General features: G+C 41.9%; 1 protein-coding gene across 1 annotated transcript in view; it reads right to left on the bottom strand.

The window, feature by feature from the left end:
- Nucleotides 1-1,021: 1,021 nt before the first annotated feature.
- LOC108797253 (beta/gamma crystallin domain-containing protein 3-like) overlaps nucleotides 1,022-20,442 on the bottom strand; it is a 48,689-nt gene continuing 29,268 nt past the window's right edge. Inside the window, exons 12-15 of the mRNA XM_018568824.1 lie at nucleotides 11,623-11,746; nucleotides 9,449-9,607; nucleotides 3,995-4,154; nucleotides 1,022-1,214 (exon numbers count right to left, since the gene is read on the bottom strand). Of these exons, the coding sequence (XP_018424326.1) occupies nucleotides 1,126-1,214; nucleotides 3,995-4,154; nucleotides 9,449-9,607; nucleotides 11,623-11,746 (532 nt within the window). The 3' untranslated portion in view covers nucleotides 1,022-1,125. The remainder of the gene's footprint in view (nucleotides 1,215-3,994; nucleotides 4,155-9,448; nucleotides 9,608-11,622; nucleotides 11,747-20,442) is intronic.

Raw genomic sequence — 20,442 nt, 5'->3', positions numbered from 1 at the left:
AAACCATTTATAGTGGTTTCCCATCATATGATTACTATGCTGGCTATGACATAGTGAACACTTGCAGGTTGGAGGCTTCATTGACATAATAAATCTCCAGCCTGCAGATGTCAATGCTGATACCACTCGAGCCTGAAGAGGGCAGTGATAATCTGTTTAATACTGTAATTGTCACATGCTATTACAGCATTAAAAAAAAACATTAAAAAAATAATAAACATTGCATTTGTTAGCCTACAGGATTTTTTTGTCAAAACAATGTACTGAGAAATAGCCTTATATAATAAATGAAGGTATACAAATTAGTCACAGACTCATTATCAATGTAACCAATGCAAGCTGATGCTGCTAAATTTGGCCTGGGGATCTAGGCACCTTTGGTCATGAAAGGGTTACATAACATGGTTTTAGCCCCTTGTCACTGATTAATACTTCTGTGTTGTGGCCTGGCAGTCCAGAATACATGCAGTGTTAATGGTGCCTGAAGAACTGTTCAGGAGACGCAGTCTACTTTTTTTTAACATCATCCTAAAGAAGAACTTTTGGTTTGTACTTCTCAACCAAATTCCTGGTGTATTTCCTCCAGTGCAGGATAGAGAATGTAAGGAAGAATCTGACAGGTTACAATGGGCAGCACAGATCGTTCTGTTCCCCTATAGTCCCCCCCTCCCTGTATTACTTACATTCGCGTTGCTCTTGTACATTGAGCCATGCTGAGTACATACCCTGTAAAATATCGTTCGGTATACAAGCGGAGCTCATTCTTTCCAATGTCCAGTTTTAGGTCAGCACATAGCAATCTCATAAACTCAGTGCTCGGTCCTGGCAGATTCTGAGAGCTAGCACAGACAACATTTCCCAAACATGACCTTTCCTGTGTCCTGGATGTGGTGACACTTTAGCTGCTCTTCCCCATTCTTCCTTGCCACCTCCATACCATCCAGCAAAGGCAGCCCGGCATCTGACTTCGCATTAGCAGAACATATTTCTGAAGTCTTGTCCAGCTGGCAATCAGATTTCCAGAGCAGCGATTCAGTGACGTGCGACTTCAGTAGTTGGGAGGATTTGTTTTATACGCCTCGGAGACCATGTCATTAATAGCTTTGATCTGCGCTTGGCCTGTATTCACAGTATTTCAATGTCCCACTTCTGTGTCAGGGCACTTTCCTGGGCTCTGCTTACTATCAGGTAGTTCTGATCGTAGTATTTCCCACCTGAACAAATGCAAAGACAGAAACAAATTAGCATGCTAGCGCTGACATTCTAATTAAAACAATTCAGACTATTAAACTCTGAAACGTTTTATTCAATAATGAATCCACGTCAAACAAATATACATGTTTCCAACCAGCTGGCTCCAACTCTCTCAGCTCAGCTGCCCTGAACTTCCTGCCCAGTACAAGATCACAAGGGACAGAGCAGTCTCCAGCAGCTGTCCATCTACTAGACTGGGGAAGGGAAAAGGAAGGAGGAAGAAGAGTGACTTCCCTTGCTGTACCTGTGTGTTTGCAAAGACACACACAACTTACTAGCACACACAAGGGTGTCTCCAGAGGACCCTGCAAGGGAAACGAGCCACCCAGTGCACAGGGGACCTGCGGATTCTGCAGAAAATGAAAACCTTTACAGAGGAACACCAGGATTTTCTAAAGTTAACCCTTCCTGTGGGGCTACCCCGACACTCAACGGATTAACTGCTCGTTTTGGTCTAGGGGCGCGAATAAGGAAAATAAACTCAACTAATCCTTAATCCCACCTGGCTGCTACTCCGGTCCCCACAGCCTCTTTTCACCCTGTCCATCTAAGCCCCACTGATGTCATCATTCACCTGGATTAGTCTCTGTTCAATCCTCTGCTTTTCATAGCTGAAAGAACTACAACGCCCATACAGAGGATTTCCATTGTTTTCTATGGCCCCTGTTCACCCCTGAGCGTCTTGTCGCCTGAAGCAAAATGCTTGTCGCTGGAAAAAGTACATGAGCTTCTTTTCTGCAGATTTCTGCACTCTTGGCCCTGTAGACTTTAATGGGAATGCCGGTAAATGCACAACACAAGCGTTTTCTAGCTTTTCTTGTATTTTGTCACGCATTCGTCAAGCAAGAGCCAGCCTTCCTCTTTGCAAAAAACACTGGGGAACCTAATGGATAACAGCACAAGCTGAAAATGCCGGTCAAAATGCTTTGTAAAAAGCTTAAAAACCACTTGACAAACGCATGTCAAGCACCCAATTGCATTTAAAAATAACACCTGAAAAAATGTCTTAAACGCTGATGCTTAGGTGTGAATGGAGCCTTGGATGTAAGGACACAGAGGGATGTTCCACAGACGGAGAGAGGTGAGTGGAATGGAGGACCGGGTGAGTATATCTTCCTTATTTCATTCTATGGATGCACTGATGCCAATACTAGTATCAGTATCGGTGCCGATAACGAGTATTTGGGCAAGTACCCGTACTTGCCCAAATGCTCCCAACGCCTATCCCGATACCAGAACTTCCGGTATCAGGAAGCCGGGCGGCGAGTCATTACTCACCTCACGGCCAAGTGAAAAGGGAGCATGGAGACGGCTTCCAGTCCAATCAGTATGCCAGGCGGCAAGTCATTACCCGCCTCCCCCCCCGGCTTCCTGATTAGCCAGAAAGCCTGCTCCATGCTTCCTTGTCACCTGGTGATGAGGGAGCATTGAGATGGCTTCCCGGCTAATCAGGAAGCCGGTCGGCAGTCCTTAATGGGACTTCCGATTATCGATATTCGGTATGTTGCATCCCTATTTCATTCCCTAGACCAAAATGAGCAGTTAACCCTTGCAGTGCGGGGTTAGCCCCACTGCAAGGGTTCACTTTTGAATATCCTGGAAATCTGCTTTAAACATCAAGGAGCAGCATCCACTGTAAGCCTAAAACATTTTGACTTTAATATCAACCTAAGCTCAGATCCACTGACAAATATTTCTATGTGGGAGAAGTGCAATCATGGCCTCTGGGCGCTCTGGCTTCTTATATTTCTCAATAACTCCACAGGTTAGATCACCGGACAGAAGTTAGGGAGACGCTAACATGTGAATCATCCTGACAACAACTGTGCAAATCTAAAATATCAGTTTTGTGTGGATATATACTTCAAAGGGGAAGAATTTAATCTAAATCCCTGCTTTTATGTGACTGGGAAACACTTCATTATATTGTAAAGCGCTGCGCAAACTGTTGGCGCTACACAAATCCTGTATAATAATAATATATCTGTACACGGTGTCCTGTATCAATCCTAAACACACAGATCAAAAAATCCGGGACTTTCATTAATGTAAATGTCATCTCCATGGATTACTGTTTCCTTGATATGTATTCCTTGCAGGGTTATAGAAGATTAGACATAGAATTCTTAGATAATGAAGACAAGGACTATTTGCTGCACTGATAATGTTGTCTCATTCCTTATACACTGGGGATGGAGTTCTGAATAGACCATTCTTTGTTTTCTTGGTTCCTATGTATCGTGCATACACTGCCCAATTCTTCTGTGTTTTTATCCTATATGCACAGATACTTGCTATTTGTACCTGTTCTGTTACTCTATAAAAATAATACAATTCAGCCTTAAAAAACAAATTGTCACCTAATGCCCAGGCAGGTGGCAGGTCTACAAATCCAGGCATCCTGGGAGGTATACAACAATGGAAGAGGATCTATGTTACTGATAGTAACCAGTAATTCCAGGTGCCAGTTTTTCAGGTTAGAAAGGTTAAAAACACCAATAGAATATGTATACTGGCAGTGTTCTGCTCCATACTTGTCCTTAAATTATGAGCGCATTTAAGACACCAAAATCTGCCAGTAATTCAAATGCATCCTGAATACCTGGCCAAGCTTGTGATATCTTGCTCAGCAACTATCTGACCGCAGGTAACATTACCTCTTGCTATGTACTCATTCTTATTCTTCACATTCCTAATGGGCATCGGTCATATATTTGTGGCACAAGTATACATATCCTACCTTTAACATCTAGGACAAGGTCATCACTTATATAAGAGGAGATTATCCCATCCTGGTTGATCTTCCATTTTTGTCGAAATTTGCCATGTTCTGCCCAAAGTGACACTTTTGATCCAGGGATGTTTTTGCCTCCGATAACATCTAAACATGAATCATTTGCCTGAAATCAAATACATACAGGTAAATAAACCATTCTAGAATTGCACTTGTGCCTGAATTATGGGCATTAAAGTATTCATATATTCTTAACAACCAGTAAAAGAGCTTTAAAACAAACTATGACTGACCTCTGCAGCTGCTTGTACTGTGAAGTAATTCATTCTTAGGGATGGTTTACACTAGCCACATGGTAAAACACTACATTTTACTGTGCGGCTAGTGTCAGCTGAAAGGCAATAGTGAGCTGCGGTGCCTTGCAATGTTACAACGTAAGGCACTATTATCTTTTTTAACTTTATGTGGAGTGCACAAACTGTACACTCCATTCATGTCCCTGCACAACTGAACAATTAACTGCAGTTCATTGTCCTGGCGCTGTGAAAAATTGTAGTATGTCTGCATTTTTTCGCAGGACACTGCACTGCAGATCACACCTGCATTGTAGGGTGAATGGGGTACACAGCACTTAATTGTTTTCTATGTGCCCTAGGGGCATTCTTCAGTTGGAAAATGGCAGTCACAGATCTAGTGTGAAAGATCACAACAAAGACTCTACAGTCAGCTTAAAGTGTTATTAAACCCTCATGTGTTTTTGCATATGTCTATGGCTAGCAAGGAGTAGATACCGTGTTTCCCCGAAAATAAGACCTACCCCGAAAATAAGACCTAGTGCTAACTTCAGGGATTTCCGTAATATAAGACCTACCCCGAAAATAAGACCTAGTTCGGCAGTAGGGGGCGCACATGTATTGCTGCATCCAAGCAGCCAGAAAGGGGTCTGAGTGTAAAAATCAATGACATGTGCAGCTTGTCTCCTCTCTGCATGTACGGTCTAATAAAATGTCACGATCGCAAAGCTCCCTCCGGCCCGTCTGCCCGCCGATCCACCCGTCTGCATGTACGGTCTAAAAACAAGTAGAGATCGTAAAAAACTTTCTGGCCGCAGCTCCCTCCCTCCCTCCGGCCCGTCTGCAAGCCGTTCCGCCCGACTGCCTCGGCTTTTAGGATGCCTGGACGGCATCAGAGAGCTCCAGACAGCTGCAGCCAGGTACCGTACTGTGACACTGTGTGACAGTCACAGTACCATTCTTTCACTCCCCTTCTCCAGTACTGTATGATACAGTACATTACATGCCGGTATCTCTGCTCTGCGTGACAGTCACGGTCCTGATTTCTGTACATACCGTTTTCCCCCGAAAATAAGACCTAGTGTGTTTTTTTGGGGAAAAAAAAATATAAGACAGTGTCTTATTTTCGGGGAAACACAGTATATGCAAAAACATTTTAAACGTTTTTTTTAAAGGGTTTAAACTTACCTGTGTCTTCGCCGCGCGCTCCCGTCCGAACATCTGAAGAGTCTCGGGCAGCCGCAAAGGATCTTGGGGCACATGCACAGTTCAGATGTTCGGCCGGGAGACCAGGAGAGACACAAGGTAAGTCTATGGAGCATCGTGCACCCGCACAGACACTGTGGGACATCAGAGAAGAGGAGGACAGAGTAGTCAGCGCTGGATAGGAGACCCGCACCAGCGCTGGAGGGACATCTGAAAACTACACTAAAGAAGAAGATCGGATTAAGAGGCATCATTTAAGGTAAGTCCCTACACTAACATTGGGTGGGGTGAAAAAAAATTAGACTTTAATGTCACTTTAAATCAGTGTCTACCAGCCTGGAAACACCTGCTGTGTGTTTACATTAGAGTGCTGGTAGGTTCCCAAGATGCTGGTGTTAGGGCTCGTTCACACTAGCATGCTAAAATCATCCGTTATAGTGTGTGGGCTGGTGTTTGTGTGTGCAGCCGGTTTGGGGAGGTGCCTTGCATTTTTACAATGCAAGGCACTGTTTATTTTTCACTAAGGGACACTTCATTCATTTATATGTAGCGCATAAAAAACAATTGTGCCCCTGCAGAGAACTGCGTTGCTCAGGTGCAGAGTAACCAAGCACAAAGTGTGAATGAGCCCTATGAGAAAGTACTAGGAAAAGAGCTACGATTTCAGTGCCTCTGTTGTGAACTCTGATGATGAATTTCTTCACATAACCTACAGCTAGAGAAATGAATGAGGGCAAGTTTTAAAGTGATGTTATTGCCTGTTCTGAATATATAAATATTGTGTCTAGTCTAGGCACAGGTTCACTTTGAGGAATAACTACAATATATTGTTAGTAAGTACACTTTTTTATTGTTCAAACCACTTGAGCTCCTGCACATGTACACCCCCTAAGGTGTGCATGTACTGGTATATGCCAACTGTGTACTGTAGTTGTTTGCTCAGAATGCAGCCTTAATCTTTTGTATAAGCACTTGAAACAAATATGAGTGCCAATTTTATTACAAAACAATGACACATATTTATAGTTATGTACATACTTTTTTGTCATCCTTGCAATGTTGTTCTTTTGGGAATGTAATTATTTTAGCACTGGTAAGTATATCTGCAGTAAATTATCATATTTACGAATCTGTTCGCCCAAAGATGTATTTGCTTTCTGATTGTTTTGTGCACTGGTGTAAGCAAGAATCTAATTTCAGGTTCCTCTCAGGACACCCATCTGATGTTATAAAAGCGTTGCTCCAGAGGAGAATGACAAAGTGTCTGAAAAATGTTCTTTGAATTTGAAACTACAGATGGTAATGTTAGGAGATAGCGCTTGTCTATTTCTCAGGTCTTTTCAGGATGTGCAATGTAACAATATTTACCTTAGATTTCAGGAAACCTCGACTGAAGTACCATATCTGAGAGCTCTGTCCGTTCCTGGATGAAACGCTAACAAATGTAGCTCTTGAATCTGACAATTTCCCACTGACAGTCAGGTACTTGTCTCTGTGTCTGTTCCTTACCATAAAGTACACAGCAGGCTGTGAAAGAAAAAGTTAAAGCAAGTCTATCACAAGTGAAGGCCGTGTGGCTAAACATATTTAAACAACCATTTTTCATATTCATACAGTGCTGATATATTACAGAAGACATAGCAGTGTGTACATTGGTCTCTGTTGGGTATATACATCTATTGGGCAGCACCGTGGCTTATTGGTTAGCACTTCTGCCTTACAACCATGGGGGTCCCTGGTTCAAATCCCAGTCTCTGCTAGGAGTTTGCGTGTTCTCCCTGTGCTTGTGTGAGTTTCCTCCTGCACTCCAAAGACAGGCTGACATTTTTATTGGCTGCTGTCTATATTGGCCCAGCATGTGAGATAGGTACCTTAGATTGTAAGCTCCTTGAGGGTAGGGACTGATCTGAATGTGCGTTGTGTAACCTATTGGCGCTATATAAATTCCAATAATAAGTAAATATTGCCTCTACTACACTCCTCACTGACCAGTATGCTTTTGGAAAAATGACCTCCCATAAGAAATCCATGCATGGTCTGAGTGTAAAAATCAATGACATGTGCAGCTTGTCTCCTCTCTGCATGTACGGTCTAATAAAATGTCACGATCGCAAAGCTCCCTCCGGCCCGTCTGCCCGCCGATCCACCCGTCTGCATGTACGGTCTAAAAACAAGTAGAGATCGTAAAAAACTTTCTGGCCGCAGCTCCCTCCCTCCCTCCGGCCCGTCTGCAAGCCGTTCCGCCCGACTGCCTCGGCTTTTAGGATGCCTGGACGGCATCAGAGAGCTCCAGACAGCTGCAGCCAGGTACCGTACTGTGACACTGTGTGACAGTCACAGTACCATTCTTTCACTCCCCTTCTCCAGTACTGTATGATACAGTACATTACATGCCGGTATCTCTGCTCTGCGTGACAGTCACGGTCCTGATTTCTGTACATACCGTTTTCCCCCGAAAATAAGACCTAGTGTGTTTTTTTGGGGAAAAAAAAATATAAGACAGTGTCTTATTTTCGGGGAAACACAGTATATGCAAAAACATTTTAAACGTTTTTTTTAAAGGGTTTAAACTTACCTGTGTCTTCGCCGCGCGCTCCCGTCCGAACATCTGAAGAGTCTCGGGCAGCCGCAAAGGATCTTGGGGCACATGCACAGTTCAGATGTTCGGCCGGGAGACCAGGAGAGACACAAGGTAAGTCTATGGAGCATCGTGCACCCGCACAGACACTGTGGGACATCAGAGAAGAGGAGGACAGAGTAGTCAGCGCTGGATAGGAGACCCGCACCAGCGCTGGAGGGACATCTGAAAACTACACTAAAGAAGAAGATCGGATTAAGAGGCATCATTTAAGGTAAGTCCCTACACTAACATTGGGTGGGGTGAAAAAAAATTAGACTTTAATGTCACTTTAAATCAGTGTCTACCAGCCTGGAAACACCTGCTGTGTGTTTACATTAGAGTGCTGGTAGGTTCCCAAGATGCTGGTGTTAGGGCTCGTTCACACTAGCATGCTAAAATCATCCGTTATAGTGTGTGGGCTGGTGTTTGTGTGTGCAGCCGGTTTGGGGAGGTGCCTTGCATTTTTACAATGCAAGGCACTGTTTATTTTTCACTAAGGGACACTTCATTCATTTATATGTAGCGCATAAAAAACAATTGTGCCCCTGCAGAGAACTGCGTTGCTCAGGTGCAGAGTAACCAAGCACAAAGTGTGAATGAGCCCTATGAGAAAGTACTAGGAAAAGAGCTACGATTTCAGTGCCTCTGTTGTGAACTCTGATGATGAATTTCTTCACATAACCTACAGCTAGAGAAATGAATGAGGGCAAGTTTTAAAGTGATGTTATTGCCTGTTCTGAATATATAAATATTGTGTCTAGTCTAGGCACAGGTTCACTTTGAGGAATAACTACAATATATTGTTAGTAAGTACACTTTTTTATTGTTCAAACCACTTGAGCTCCTGCACATGTACACCCCCTAAGGTGTGCATGTACTGGTATATGCCAACTGTGTACTGTAGTTGTTTGCTCAGAATGCAGCCTTAATCTTTTGTATAAGCACTTGAAACAAATATGAGTGCCAATTTTATTACAAAACAATGACACATATTTATAGTTATGTACATACTTTTTTGTCATCCTTGCAATGTTGTTCTTTTGGGAATGTAATTATTTTAGCACTGGTAAGTATATCTGCAGTAAATTATCATATTTACGAATCTGTTCGCCCAAAGATGTATTTGCTTTCTGATTGTTTTGTGCACTGGTGTAAGCAAGAATCTAATTTCAGGTTCCTCTCAGGACACCCATCTGATGTTATAAAAGCGTTGCTCCAGAGGAGAATGACAAAGTGTCTGAAAAATGTTCTTTGAATTTGAAACTACAGATGGTAATGTTAGGAGATAGCGCTTGTCTATTTCTCAGGTCTTTTCAGGATGTGCAATGTAACAATATTTACCTTAGATTTCAGGAAACCTCGACTGAAGTACCATATCTGAGAGCTCTGTCCGTTCCTGGATGAAACGCTAACAAATGTAGCTCTTGAATCTGACAATTTCCCACTGACAGTCAGGTACTTGTCTCTGTGTCTGTTCCTTACCATAAAGTACACAGCAGGCTGTGAAAGAAAAAGTTAAAGCAAGTCTATCACAAGTGAAGGCCGTGTGGCTAAACATATTTAAACAACCATTTTTCATATTCATACAGTGCTGATATATTACAGAAGACATAGCAGTGTGTACATTGGTCTCTGTTGGGTATATACATCTATTGGGCAGCACCGTGGCTTATTGGTTAGCACTTCTGCCTTACAACCATGGGGGTCCCTGGTTCAAATCCCAGTCTCTGCTAGGAGTTTGCGTGTTCTCCCTGTGCTTGTGTGAGTTTCCTCCTGCACTCCAAAGACAGGCTGACATTTTTATTGGCTGCTGTCTATATTGGCCCAGCATGTGAGATAGGTACCTTAGATTGTAAGCTCCTTGAGGGTAGGGACTGATCTGAATGTGCGTTGTGTAACCTATTGGCGCTATATAAATTCCAATAATAAGTAAATATTGCCTCTACTACACTCCTCACTGACCAGTATGCTTTTGGAAAAATGACCTCCCATAAGAAATCCATGCAAAAACAACATAAACCCCTTTTTCATGTGCAACATATGCTTTAACTGAAAACGCATCTTATCAGGGAAGCATATCCTCCCGTTTACTTTCTCAAATAACTCATTCCCATACAGCTATCACCTTTTTTATTTCTTGCCCTCCCTCCCTTATAGATTGTAAGCTCTTATGTAAGCTCTTATGAGCAGGGTCCTCCTAACTTTCTTGTTTTCAATTGTATTGTAACTGTACTGTCTGCCTTTATATTGTAAAGCGCTGTGCAAACTGTTGGCGCTATAAAATCCTGTATAATAATAATAACTGTGGTGATCGGCAGTGGAAAATATGTCATATAAGCTATGTGACAAACAGCCCCTTTGGGTCCACGGCAGCGGATTGAGTAGTTTACCTGCTGCCTAGACTATGGTGTTTTATAAGTTGGCGGTAGTGGTAGGTCTGCCCTGCAATATACAGGGGGTTAAGCCACACCCTTTTCCCTCTAGGGCAAAACTTGCATTTTCTGGGATGTGTGGTGTCTGATAGAGAGAATGCATGTAGGCTGTGCTGGAGCAGCCTGCAGGTCTAAGCTGACTTAAATTGTCTCACAGATACCCAGGAGGCTGAAATGTTTGTAAATGGGAATTGTACTCCCTTGGAAGAGATTTCCTCTCACTTCCTGTTGCATCCCTAAGACAGGAAGTGAAGGGAAATCTCCCCAGAATAACACTGAATCCCTCCATTCAACTAACAAAGAAAACAACATCAGTGCTTGCGTTCCGGTCCAGTGCGATCTGAAAAAATAGTACATGCAGCATTTTTTCAGATCGCATTAGACCGTAACGCAAGCACTGATGTGCCAAGCATTCTGATGCGGGCGATCGCACTGCGAGCAGGGGGCGTGGCTGCGGTGCAATTGACTTCAACGCCCCCTCCCGCCCCTGAAAGCAGGAAGCTGGCCAGGATGCGCTCCAGTGGGTTCCAGCAGCAAATCGTGCTGGAACGCACCGGAGCTGGTGTAAACCAGCCCTAAACCCGGACAGATTCCAAAGGGGCAATGCAATGTCCTTTGGAATGAATGCATTACCTTCCCACTTCAGAGTGATCCCAAAGGGGTGACCTCCCTCCTATATTTCCTATAGCTGCTTCCCCATTAACTTTTGCTGTAGAAGGATACATCCAATGCAAGAGTGAGATATATCATAATGGCTGAAATCTGGTGCACCACATTTCTGCTGCTCCCACTAGAGTGAAATAACCAGTAATTGATTTTAGTGTGTGTAATTAGTGTGAAACTATAATTCCTGATAATATTGTCTTCTGTATAATAAACCCTCCTCCACTGTTCTGAGAGCAGCTGTGGACATTTGGGTAAAACACAAGTCAGGTAGACTCCTGTGAAGGACATGTTCTAATTACTATGGCATTGAGTTAACTAAACTAACTTAACAGAGTGTTTGCCTTTTATCTTCATGACCTGTGACAAATGGCTCTTCACTGAAATTGACTGATGCATATACTTCAGTACTTGCTTTACCTGTTTTAGGGGCCGAAGGGACCCGATCAATTTCCAGCCACTAAACTTTGACCAGTTAAGAATTTGTTGGGCATCCAGTAACATTTGTCTTCCTAGGAAACTAGCGCCTTCAAACGCAATCCACCTGAAAGAGATTTTTTGGTGAGAATGAAGAATTTTTCATTGTTTCATTAAACCTGTTTTCACACTAGGTTCTGGGTCTCGTTCTGTGGGTTTGTCATTACTAATAGCGAGTCAGCTTTGCTTCCTATAACAAGAAAGGCTTCTAGTCCTCAGTGCTTCCCAGAGATGGCTACAAAAAACACATGCTGAGCCCAAAGAATCAATATACTGTAGATGGTCATGTATGTTGATTCTGGCAAATGTATGAACTGCAGCCAGGAATGACAGCTCGTACATGAGCCCCATATATAGAAGGTGGTGGAGAAGACCTCTGTGTCTTAGTGTACCTTTGCAGGGAAGGGGCCTGTGCAAATGTTGTATCTCTGCCTCAGTCAGACATGGATTGGAGTGTCTGCTCACATGTGTGGACCCAGTTCACTTCAACAACTCTCCATAACAACTTAGGAAGTCAGAGAGATTTTCTTGTAATTTAATAGTTTATTAGCTTTACGCCTCAGTATTATGGATGACCTCACAGACAGCAATCAGGTGAGTACTACATAGCAGAGTGATCATTAATGCCACTTGAAGTGCTCTTTCACTGCCCACCTGCTAATTCTCTCTGACCTGTAATTTTCAGCAAAGCCATTGTCTATGGTGCTGTGTCATTTACATCAATGCGGTTAAGCCGGCATTCCTGCTACATATCTATAATTTCTTATTAGAGAGCACTGAACTCACAGAATAACTATGTGATTTTCATAATAACAGGATGTCCATGCCTATGGTAAATGCATCTAACTTACCATTCATTACAGTAATTATTTGCATTGTTATGTTCTGTTAATAGTAGCTAACTTAAAGGGATACTAAACTCAAAAGTTAAAAACCTTAAAAATGCATTCAAGTAACTTAGCTATTACCAAAAATGTATCTTATTTGTGTATCAGTCAGCTGTAGATCATCAATTCATCTTTAAATTCAAGTGCTGACACTGTCCTTCCTTCTGGAGGGTGGCTCCTTTTGTTCCCCATGGTCCCTGTGTCTGTTGTCAAGTAGACACCTCACTAAGCTTGCTCCTTTGAAGGACTACAATCTCATGTTTAGTTCACTCATTTGTACTGATATTAATAGTCCATCACAGGAGGGAGCTTGGAGTGGTGACTACTTTACAACACACGCAGGGACCATGTGGAACATAAGTAGCCACTCTCTAGAAGGAAGGACAGTGTCAGCACCAATTCAGAGATGATTTGAGGATCTACAGTCGAGTGATACACAAATAAGATACATTTTTGTTAATAGTTAAGGTAATTGAATGCATTTTTATGGTTTAACTCCTGAGATTAGTGTCACTTTAAGTCCACTTTTAGAACATCCAGGCAAATCAAGCAAATAGAAACTCTCCATTTTCCCTCCTTTATCTTGCTGTACTATTTTTTCTAAATTCTTTATACAAAGTTTTTTTTAACTCAAACACTGCTAAATCACCAACAGTCCCATAAAGAACATCATCAAAAGAAATCACTGTAATGGGGACAGCGAATGATGTACTGAAAACACAATACATGCAGTCCAATGAACAATAACAATAATGTGCACATAAAAAATCACCTACTAGATACATCCCCATATGACAGCTAATATAGAAATGTGTCCATAAGAACCATGTCATCCCTTCCAGTGCATCCGACAGTGTGCGAAGGGACCAAAAAACACTCAAGGAGTCCAGAAAGATAGAAGGGGATAAGGGTGAAGAAGAGAAAAGAGAGAAGAGAGAGTGGAAGAGAAGGAAGGAGTAGAGACAACATTTATATACAAAAAAAGATTTAAAGTGACATTAAGGGCAAAAATCCCCCCTCTCCCACAGTGCCAATGTAAGGACTTACCTTTAAATAATGCCTCTTAATCCGATCCTCTTCTTCTTTCCTATAGTTTTTAGCTGTCCCTCCAGCGATGGTGCGGGTCTCTGATCCACCGCTGACTCCTCTGTCCTCTTCTCTGATGTCCCACGGAGTCTATGTGGGTGCACGCTGCTCCATATTCTTACCTTGTGTCTTTCCCCAATCTCCCGGCCGAACATCTGAACTGTGCATGTGTCCGCCCCAAGATCCTTTGCGGCCGCCCGAGAACGTTTCAGATGTTCGGACGGGAGCGTGCGGAGGAGACAGATAAGTATTAACCCTTTGAAAAAGTGTTTTTAAAAAAAATCGTTTTGCATATATCTACTGCTTGCTAGCCATAGATAGATATATGCAAAAACATGCAAGGGTTTAATAACCCTTAAATCCTGTGTCCATATAATAACTGCCCCGCTCCACCTCCCACCCTCGTTGCCACATGTTGCCACAGTCGCACTGTGGTAAAGATTATAACGAAGAACTCTGATGTGAAGGAGGAACTGAGGACTCTGATGTGATGGGGGCTCCTGATGTGAAGGAGGGACTCCTGATGTGAAAGGGGGGTCTGATAGGAAGGAGACTCCTGATAGGAAGGGGGGCTCCTGATGGGAAAGAGGGCCTCTGATGTGAGAGAGGGGAACTTAGATGTAAAGGGGAGAACTCAACATCATTTTTTGTGTGGGGTCCCCCCTTAAAATGCATACCATATATCTATCTAGGATAAGGGTACAGATTTGGGGGGAACCCCCGGTCATTTTTTACATTTTAGACTGGGGCGTCTTGATATTTTGCTTACTTTTAAAGGGTGCCATGGCTGAAAAAATTGTTGAAAATAGGGAACTCTTAAGGCATCAACATTTTGGACAATTTCATGCTACCAACTTTGTGGGAACAGTTTGGGGATGGCCCCTTCCTGTTCCAACAAGGTCCATAAAGACATGAATGAGCGCGTTTGGGGTGGAGGAACTTGACTGGCCTGCACAGAGTCCTGACCTGAACCCAACAAAACACCTTTGGGATGAATTAGAGCGGAGAATGCGAGTCAGGCCTTCTCGTCCAACATCAGTACCTGACCTCACAAATGCACTTCTGGAAGAATGGTCACACATTCCCATAGACACACTCCTAAACCTTGTGGACGCCTTCCCAGAAGAGTTGAAGCTGTTATAGCTGCAAAGGGTGGGCCAACTCAATATTGAACCCTACGGACTAAGACTGGGATGCCATTAAAGTTCATGTGTAAGACAGGCGTCCCAATACTTTAGGCAATATAGTGAATGTGAGCTATTTTACCTGTCAGAGGATTTGCACTTCTGTCCACCTTGTTCTGATATTTACACAACCCTGCCAGATCACACAGCCAGGCTGATGACCTGATTTCTCCCTACTACAGTTAGGTAACACGTCTAGGTCACTTCCCTACCTTTGTCCTGTCACTGGATAGTGAAGGAGCAGCAGCTGCTCACCAGTCTTCTCTCTCTTCCTGTCAGCATGTTTCTTATCAGCACATACAGTATGTTAGAAGCAAGAGGATCTTTATAACTGCCAGGCAACTAGCATCTTCATAGGGAGGTTAGCAGTTGTAGCCGATATATATATATTTCCATCACATGCACAAATGTATAAAACAGTCCAAATGGTAGACACTGCACTCTATTTGTAAAGTAAATGCCCGGGTACTCAGCCACAAAAAAAAAAAAATATCCATACAAATCCAAAGTAGGTATAGAGGCTCTCGTGGGTCTTGTAGCGAAGATAAATCAAAGCATCAGCATTTTGTAGAGTGTTGTAAAGTAGTCACCACTCCAAGCTCACTACCCGTGATGGAATAGAACTTCAATATAAATGAGTAAACTAAATGTGAGATTGTAGTCCATCACGGGAGCAAACTTGGAGCGGTGGCTACTTTACAACACGCAGGCACCTTTTGGAACAAAAGTAGCCACCCTCCAGAAGGAAGGACAGTGTCAGCACCAATACAGAGATAATCATCATGATGATCTACAGCTGAGTGATACACAAAAAAATAATTTTTTTTGTTAATAGTTTAGGTACTTGAATGTATTTTTAAGATATAATTCCTGAGTTTAGTGTCACTCTAACAACTGAATAGTGTAAGCTGCAATGTGATTCAGCTTATCTTTAGCTACCAGTGAGTTCCGGGTAAAGTGGCCATCATGATTATTGCCATGTATAATAGCAGGAAGGCATAAACTCTTGACTGTCTAATATACTGGAAATAACACTTTTATTATGCTGTGACCAGGTGAACACAGGTGGCTGCAGTCATGCTCACATCCCCGAGTATTTACTTACACTGGGCCAAAAGACAAATGAAGACATGTGAACCTTAGTCGATCCATTTATCATTAAATGAAAACCCTTTCAAGGACAAGATTGCACAATACACTCGTAATGTCTACGCGTAATACGCGTAATGTCTGTATTTTCTAAATAATGAGATACTGAGGTAATATATATATATATATATATACATATATATATACATACTGTATATATTTTCTAAGGATAAAAAACAAAGCAAACACACACAAAATGCAATTTAATCACCATTTCCCAAAACAGACTGCAATTTTCTATAAATATGAATTTTAGGAACTGTGGTCTAATTGACATCTGGGTATTGTTATGAAATAAGGAATTAAAATTGGCTCTAAATATGACCTAATAACATCTCTGATGGCTTACAGCCAACTTTATTTTATTTTAATGTTTACTAGTAAATGAACGGACCTTTTATTTTTTATTTATTCATTACTAATGCCAATTTTTATTTTGCAAAAAATATGGCTTCATTGACCCTGCATTTAATTAAAAACATAAGAGGCTTTCTAATAAGCAAGCCCAGCATTGGCTGTTTCCATTTTGACGGACTCTAATGAAAATCCATATGGATACTTATGAAGTAGATCACAAGGGGGAAAGGTGTATCCATCCTGTTATTCAGTTAGTTTTTAGGCAGCTTTCCATATAATGACAAGCAATTTTTGTTTTACTAAAATGTTCAATATACAATAATCATAAAGGTCATCAGGACTACAAAAATGGATGCTTCACAGTTTAATGTAAAGACATATTGTCACAAAGGAAACACCAACATTTTGGGGCAATGCAAGGTCCTTATCTCACTATGATGTACTGTAGTAACAATGTGCAAGGAAACCAATATATACAGAAAACTGACCAATGGAAACCCAGTGTTACCTACCCATGATGTCAACATATAAAAATCACATAATCATTAATTAAGGTAATCAGGGTACAAAAACCAGTAACACCAACAAAAAAATTCCAGAAGCTCCTCATCTGTCAGAAAAGTTGTTTGTGTGTTGTGAATAGACCTGAATAGCAGGCAATTCACAGCATAGCAGTAAGTGACTCAGCAGAAGTGGTGGAGAACAAGCTCGGTGCAAAATGTGGGCAGCAAACAGTAAATCTAAAATATTTTGTATACGATATTTCAATTTTTATTTGACAAACAAGAAAAAGGCAGTTTTAGTTTTTCTAGTCCTGAATGTAACAAACAATAATACTAATAATAGAAAATACACATCTTTCAGAAAAATATTTTTCCAGTAAAGCTATCTAAAAGCTATGATACAGGTTTGTTATTACAGCAGATACATAGGGCCCATTGCATAAAGGCTTCGCCCAGCTGTGTGCAGTCATATGCTTCGCACAGTATTACAGCCGCTATATGAAGTTAGAGGAATTTCCTAAGCACTTCAGAATTTCCTATGCTCTTCGGCACCATCTAGTTACACTCTCCAGTCTGTGTCCATCCAGTGCAGCCTGGATCTCACTCTGAGCTCTCACTCCCTCCCAGTCACTATCAGGTGCAGGCTAATTAATAGAGAGAGAGGAGGTTTACCTGTTGGCCAGGCTTAACCCTTTCCTAGCCAGGGAAAGCTGCCCTTTTCAACCTCTCGCTGACATACACAGAATCGTGTACCCTGTTACATTACACATCATATTGTAAGGAGGTTTTTGTAAAGTTGCAATATTTATGAGCCTTTTATACATTTACCATGTTTTAATGAAAGTTGAATAAAAATAGATTTGAGTCTAATACGGTTTGGATGACGATTGTTACACTTGTACTGTATCCATAAAGTCCAAAATAAATATTTAGCATTTTCAGTTTTATATAAAAGTCTCATCTTTGCTGCTAGTTCTCTGCTAGTCTTTCAACCCGACGCTGTACATAAGGTGTGCTAGATCACACAAAATTGATGTGGAGAGCTTTGTCCTGAAGGTGCCCTTGGCAGTAACTGAAAATCATTTTTTACTTCTGTACTATTCCTGGCCATTTATTTTTCTGCGAGTCTGTCATTGGTTTACCCCTGAATAATTCTCTTGAGGCTGATACTCTCCAGAGAATCAGGCAAAAAGTATATGTTAACATATTTTATCTGTTTCTACAGATGTGACTGATACATAAAATAAAAATGTTCATGTCCACCGTGTAACCATTTTGATGTCTTGTTTGTAATTGGTTTTGAATACAGAATTCATATTAAAGAGAATACAAAACTATCAACTGTATTCTACTATGGCCAGTGCCATCAAAAGATTTTCCAAGCACAGAAGCAAAATATGGAAGCTGTAGATTATTATTGCATGTTCAGTGATGTCATTATGGAAATAAGTATAGCAACATGTATGTTATGTGGCTGCCAAGATGTCAAAATCATCCAATTACAAAGACCTGTGGGACTGAAGGCATATTTCTGGCTCACAGAAGAATTAGTACATACTAAGATGGATTGTAGAAAAAAATATCCCTATTAACCACTTAAAACACAGTTAGAATGCATATACATTATATTGCCAAAAGTATTGGGACACCCCTCCAAATCACTGGATTCAGGTGTTCCATGAAATGGGTTTTCATGGCCGAGCAGCTGCATCCAAGCCTTACATCACAAAGTGCAATGCCAAGCGTTGGATGCAGTGGTGTAAAGCACACAGCCACTGGACTCTAGAGAAATGGAGACGTGTTCTCTGAAGTGACGAATCACGCTTCTCTGTCTGGCAATCCGATGGACATGTCTGAGTTTAGCGGTTGCCAGGAGAACGGTACTTGCCTGACTGCATTGTGCCAAGTGTAAAGTTTGGTGGAGGGGGTATTATGGTGTGGGGTTGTTTTTCAGGGGTTGGGCTTGGCCTCTTAGTTCCAGTGAAGGGAACTCTTAAGGCATCAACATTTTGGACAATTTCATGCTACCAACTTTGTGGGAACAGTTTGGGGATGGCCCCTTCCTGTTCCAACAAGGTCCATAAAGACATGAATGAGCGCGTTTGGGGTGGAGGAACTTGACTGGCCTGCACAGAGTCCTGACCTGAACCCAACAAAACACCTTTGGGATGAATTAGAGCGGAGAATGCGAGTCAGGCCTTCTCGTCCAACATCAGTACCTGACCTCACAAATGCACTTCTGGAAGAATGGTCACACATTCCCATAGACACACTCCTAAACCTTGTGGACGCCTTCCCAGAAGAGTTGAAGCTGTTATAGCTGCAAAGGGTGGGCCAACTCAATATTGAACCCTACGGACTAAGACTGGGATGCCATTAAAGTTCATGTGTAAGACAGGCGTCCCAATACTTTAGGCAATATAGTGAATGTGAGCTATTTTACCTGTCAGAGGATTTGCACTTCTGTCCACCTTGTTCTGATATTTACACAACCCTGCCAGATCACACAGCCAGGCTGATGACCTGATTTCTCCCTACTACAGTTAGGTAACACGTCTAGGTCACTTCCCTACCTTTGTCCTGTCACTGGATAGTGAAGGAGCAGCAGCTGCTCACCAGTCTTCTCTCTCTTCCTGTCAGCATGTTTCTTATCAGCACATACAGTATGTTAGAAGCAAGAGGATCTTTATAACTGCCAGGCAACTAGCATCTTCATAGGGAGGTTAGCAGTTGTAGCCGATATATATATATTTCCATCACATGCACAAATGTATAAAACAGTCCAAATGGTAGACACTGCACTCTATTTGTAAAGTAAATGCCCGGGTACTCAGCCACAAAAAAAAAAAAATATCCATACAAATCCAAAGTAGGTATAGAGGCTCTCGTGGGTCTTGTAGCGAAGATAAATCAAAGCATCAGCATTTTGTAGAGTGTTGTAAAGTAGTCACCACTCCAAGCTCACTACCCGTGATGGAATAGAACTTCAATATAAATGAGTAAACTAAATGTGAGATTGTAGTCCATCACGGGAGCAAACTTGGAGCGGTGGCTACTTTACAACACGCAGGCACCTTTTGGAACAAAAGTAGCCACCCTCCAGAAGGAAGGACAGTGTCAGCACCAATACAGAGATAATCATCATGATGATCTACAGCTGAGTGATACACAAAAAAATAATTTTTTTTGTTAATAGTTTAGGTACTTGAATGTATTTTTAAGATATAATTCCTGAGTTTAGTGTCACTCTAACAACTGAATAGTGTAAGCTGCAATGTGATTCAGCTTATCTTTAGCTACCAGTGAGTTCCGGGTAAAGTGGCCATCATGATTATTGCCATGTATAATAGCAGGAAGGCATAAACTCTTGACTGTCTAATATACTGGAAATAACACTTTTATTATGCTGTGACCAGGTGAACACAGGTGGCTGCAGTCATGCTCACATCCCCGAGTATTTACTTACACTGGGCCAAAAGACAAATGAAGACATGTGAACCTTAGTCGATCCATTTATCATTAAATGAAAACCCTTTCAAGGACAAGATTGCACAATACACTCGTAATGTCTACGCGTAATACGCGTAATGTCTGTAT

This window comes from Nanorana parkeri, unplaced genomic scaffold (assembly GCF_000935625.1).
Source record: "Nanorana parkeri isolate BGI_ZX_2015 unplaced genomic scaffold, ASM93562v1 scaffold1250, whole genome shotgun sequence".
In the NCBI taxonomy this organism is placed as follows: Eukaryota; Metazoa; Chordata; class Amphibia; order Anura; family Dicroglossidae; genus Nanorana; species Nanorana parkeri.
The sequence above is the reverse complement of the archived record's forward strand: the minus strand, read 5'-3'. Positions and strand labels throughout refer to the sequence as shown.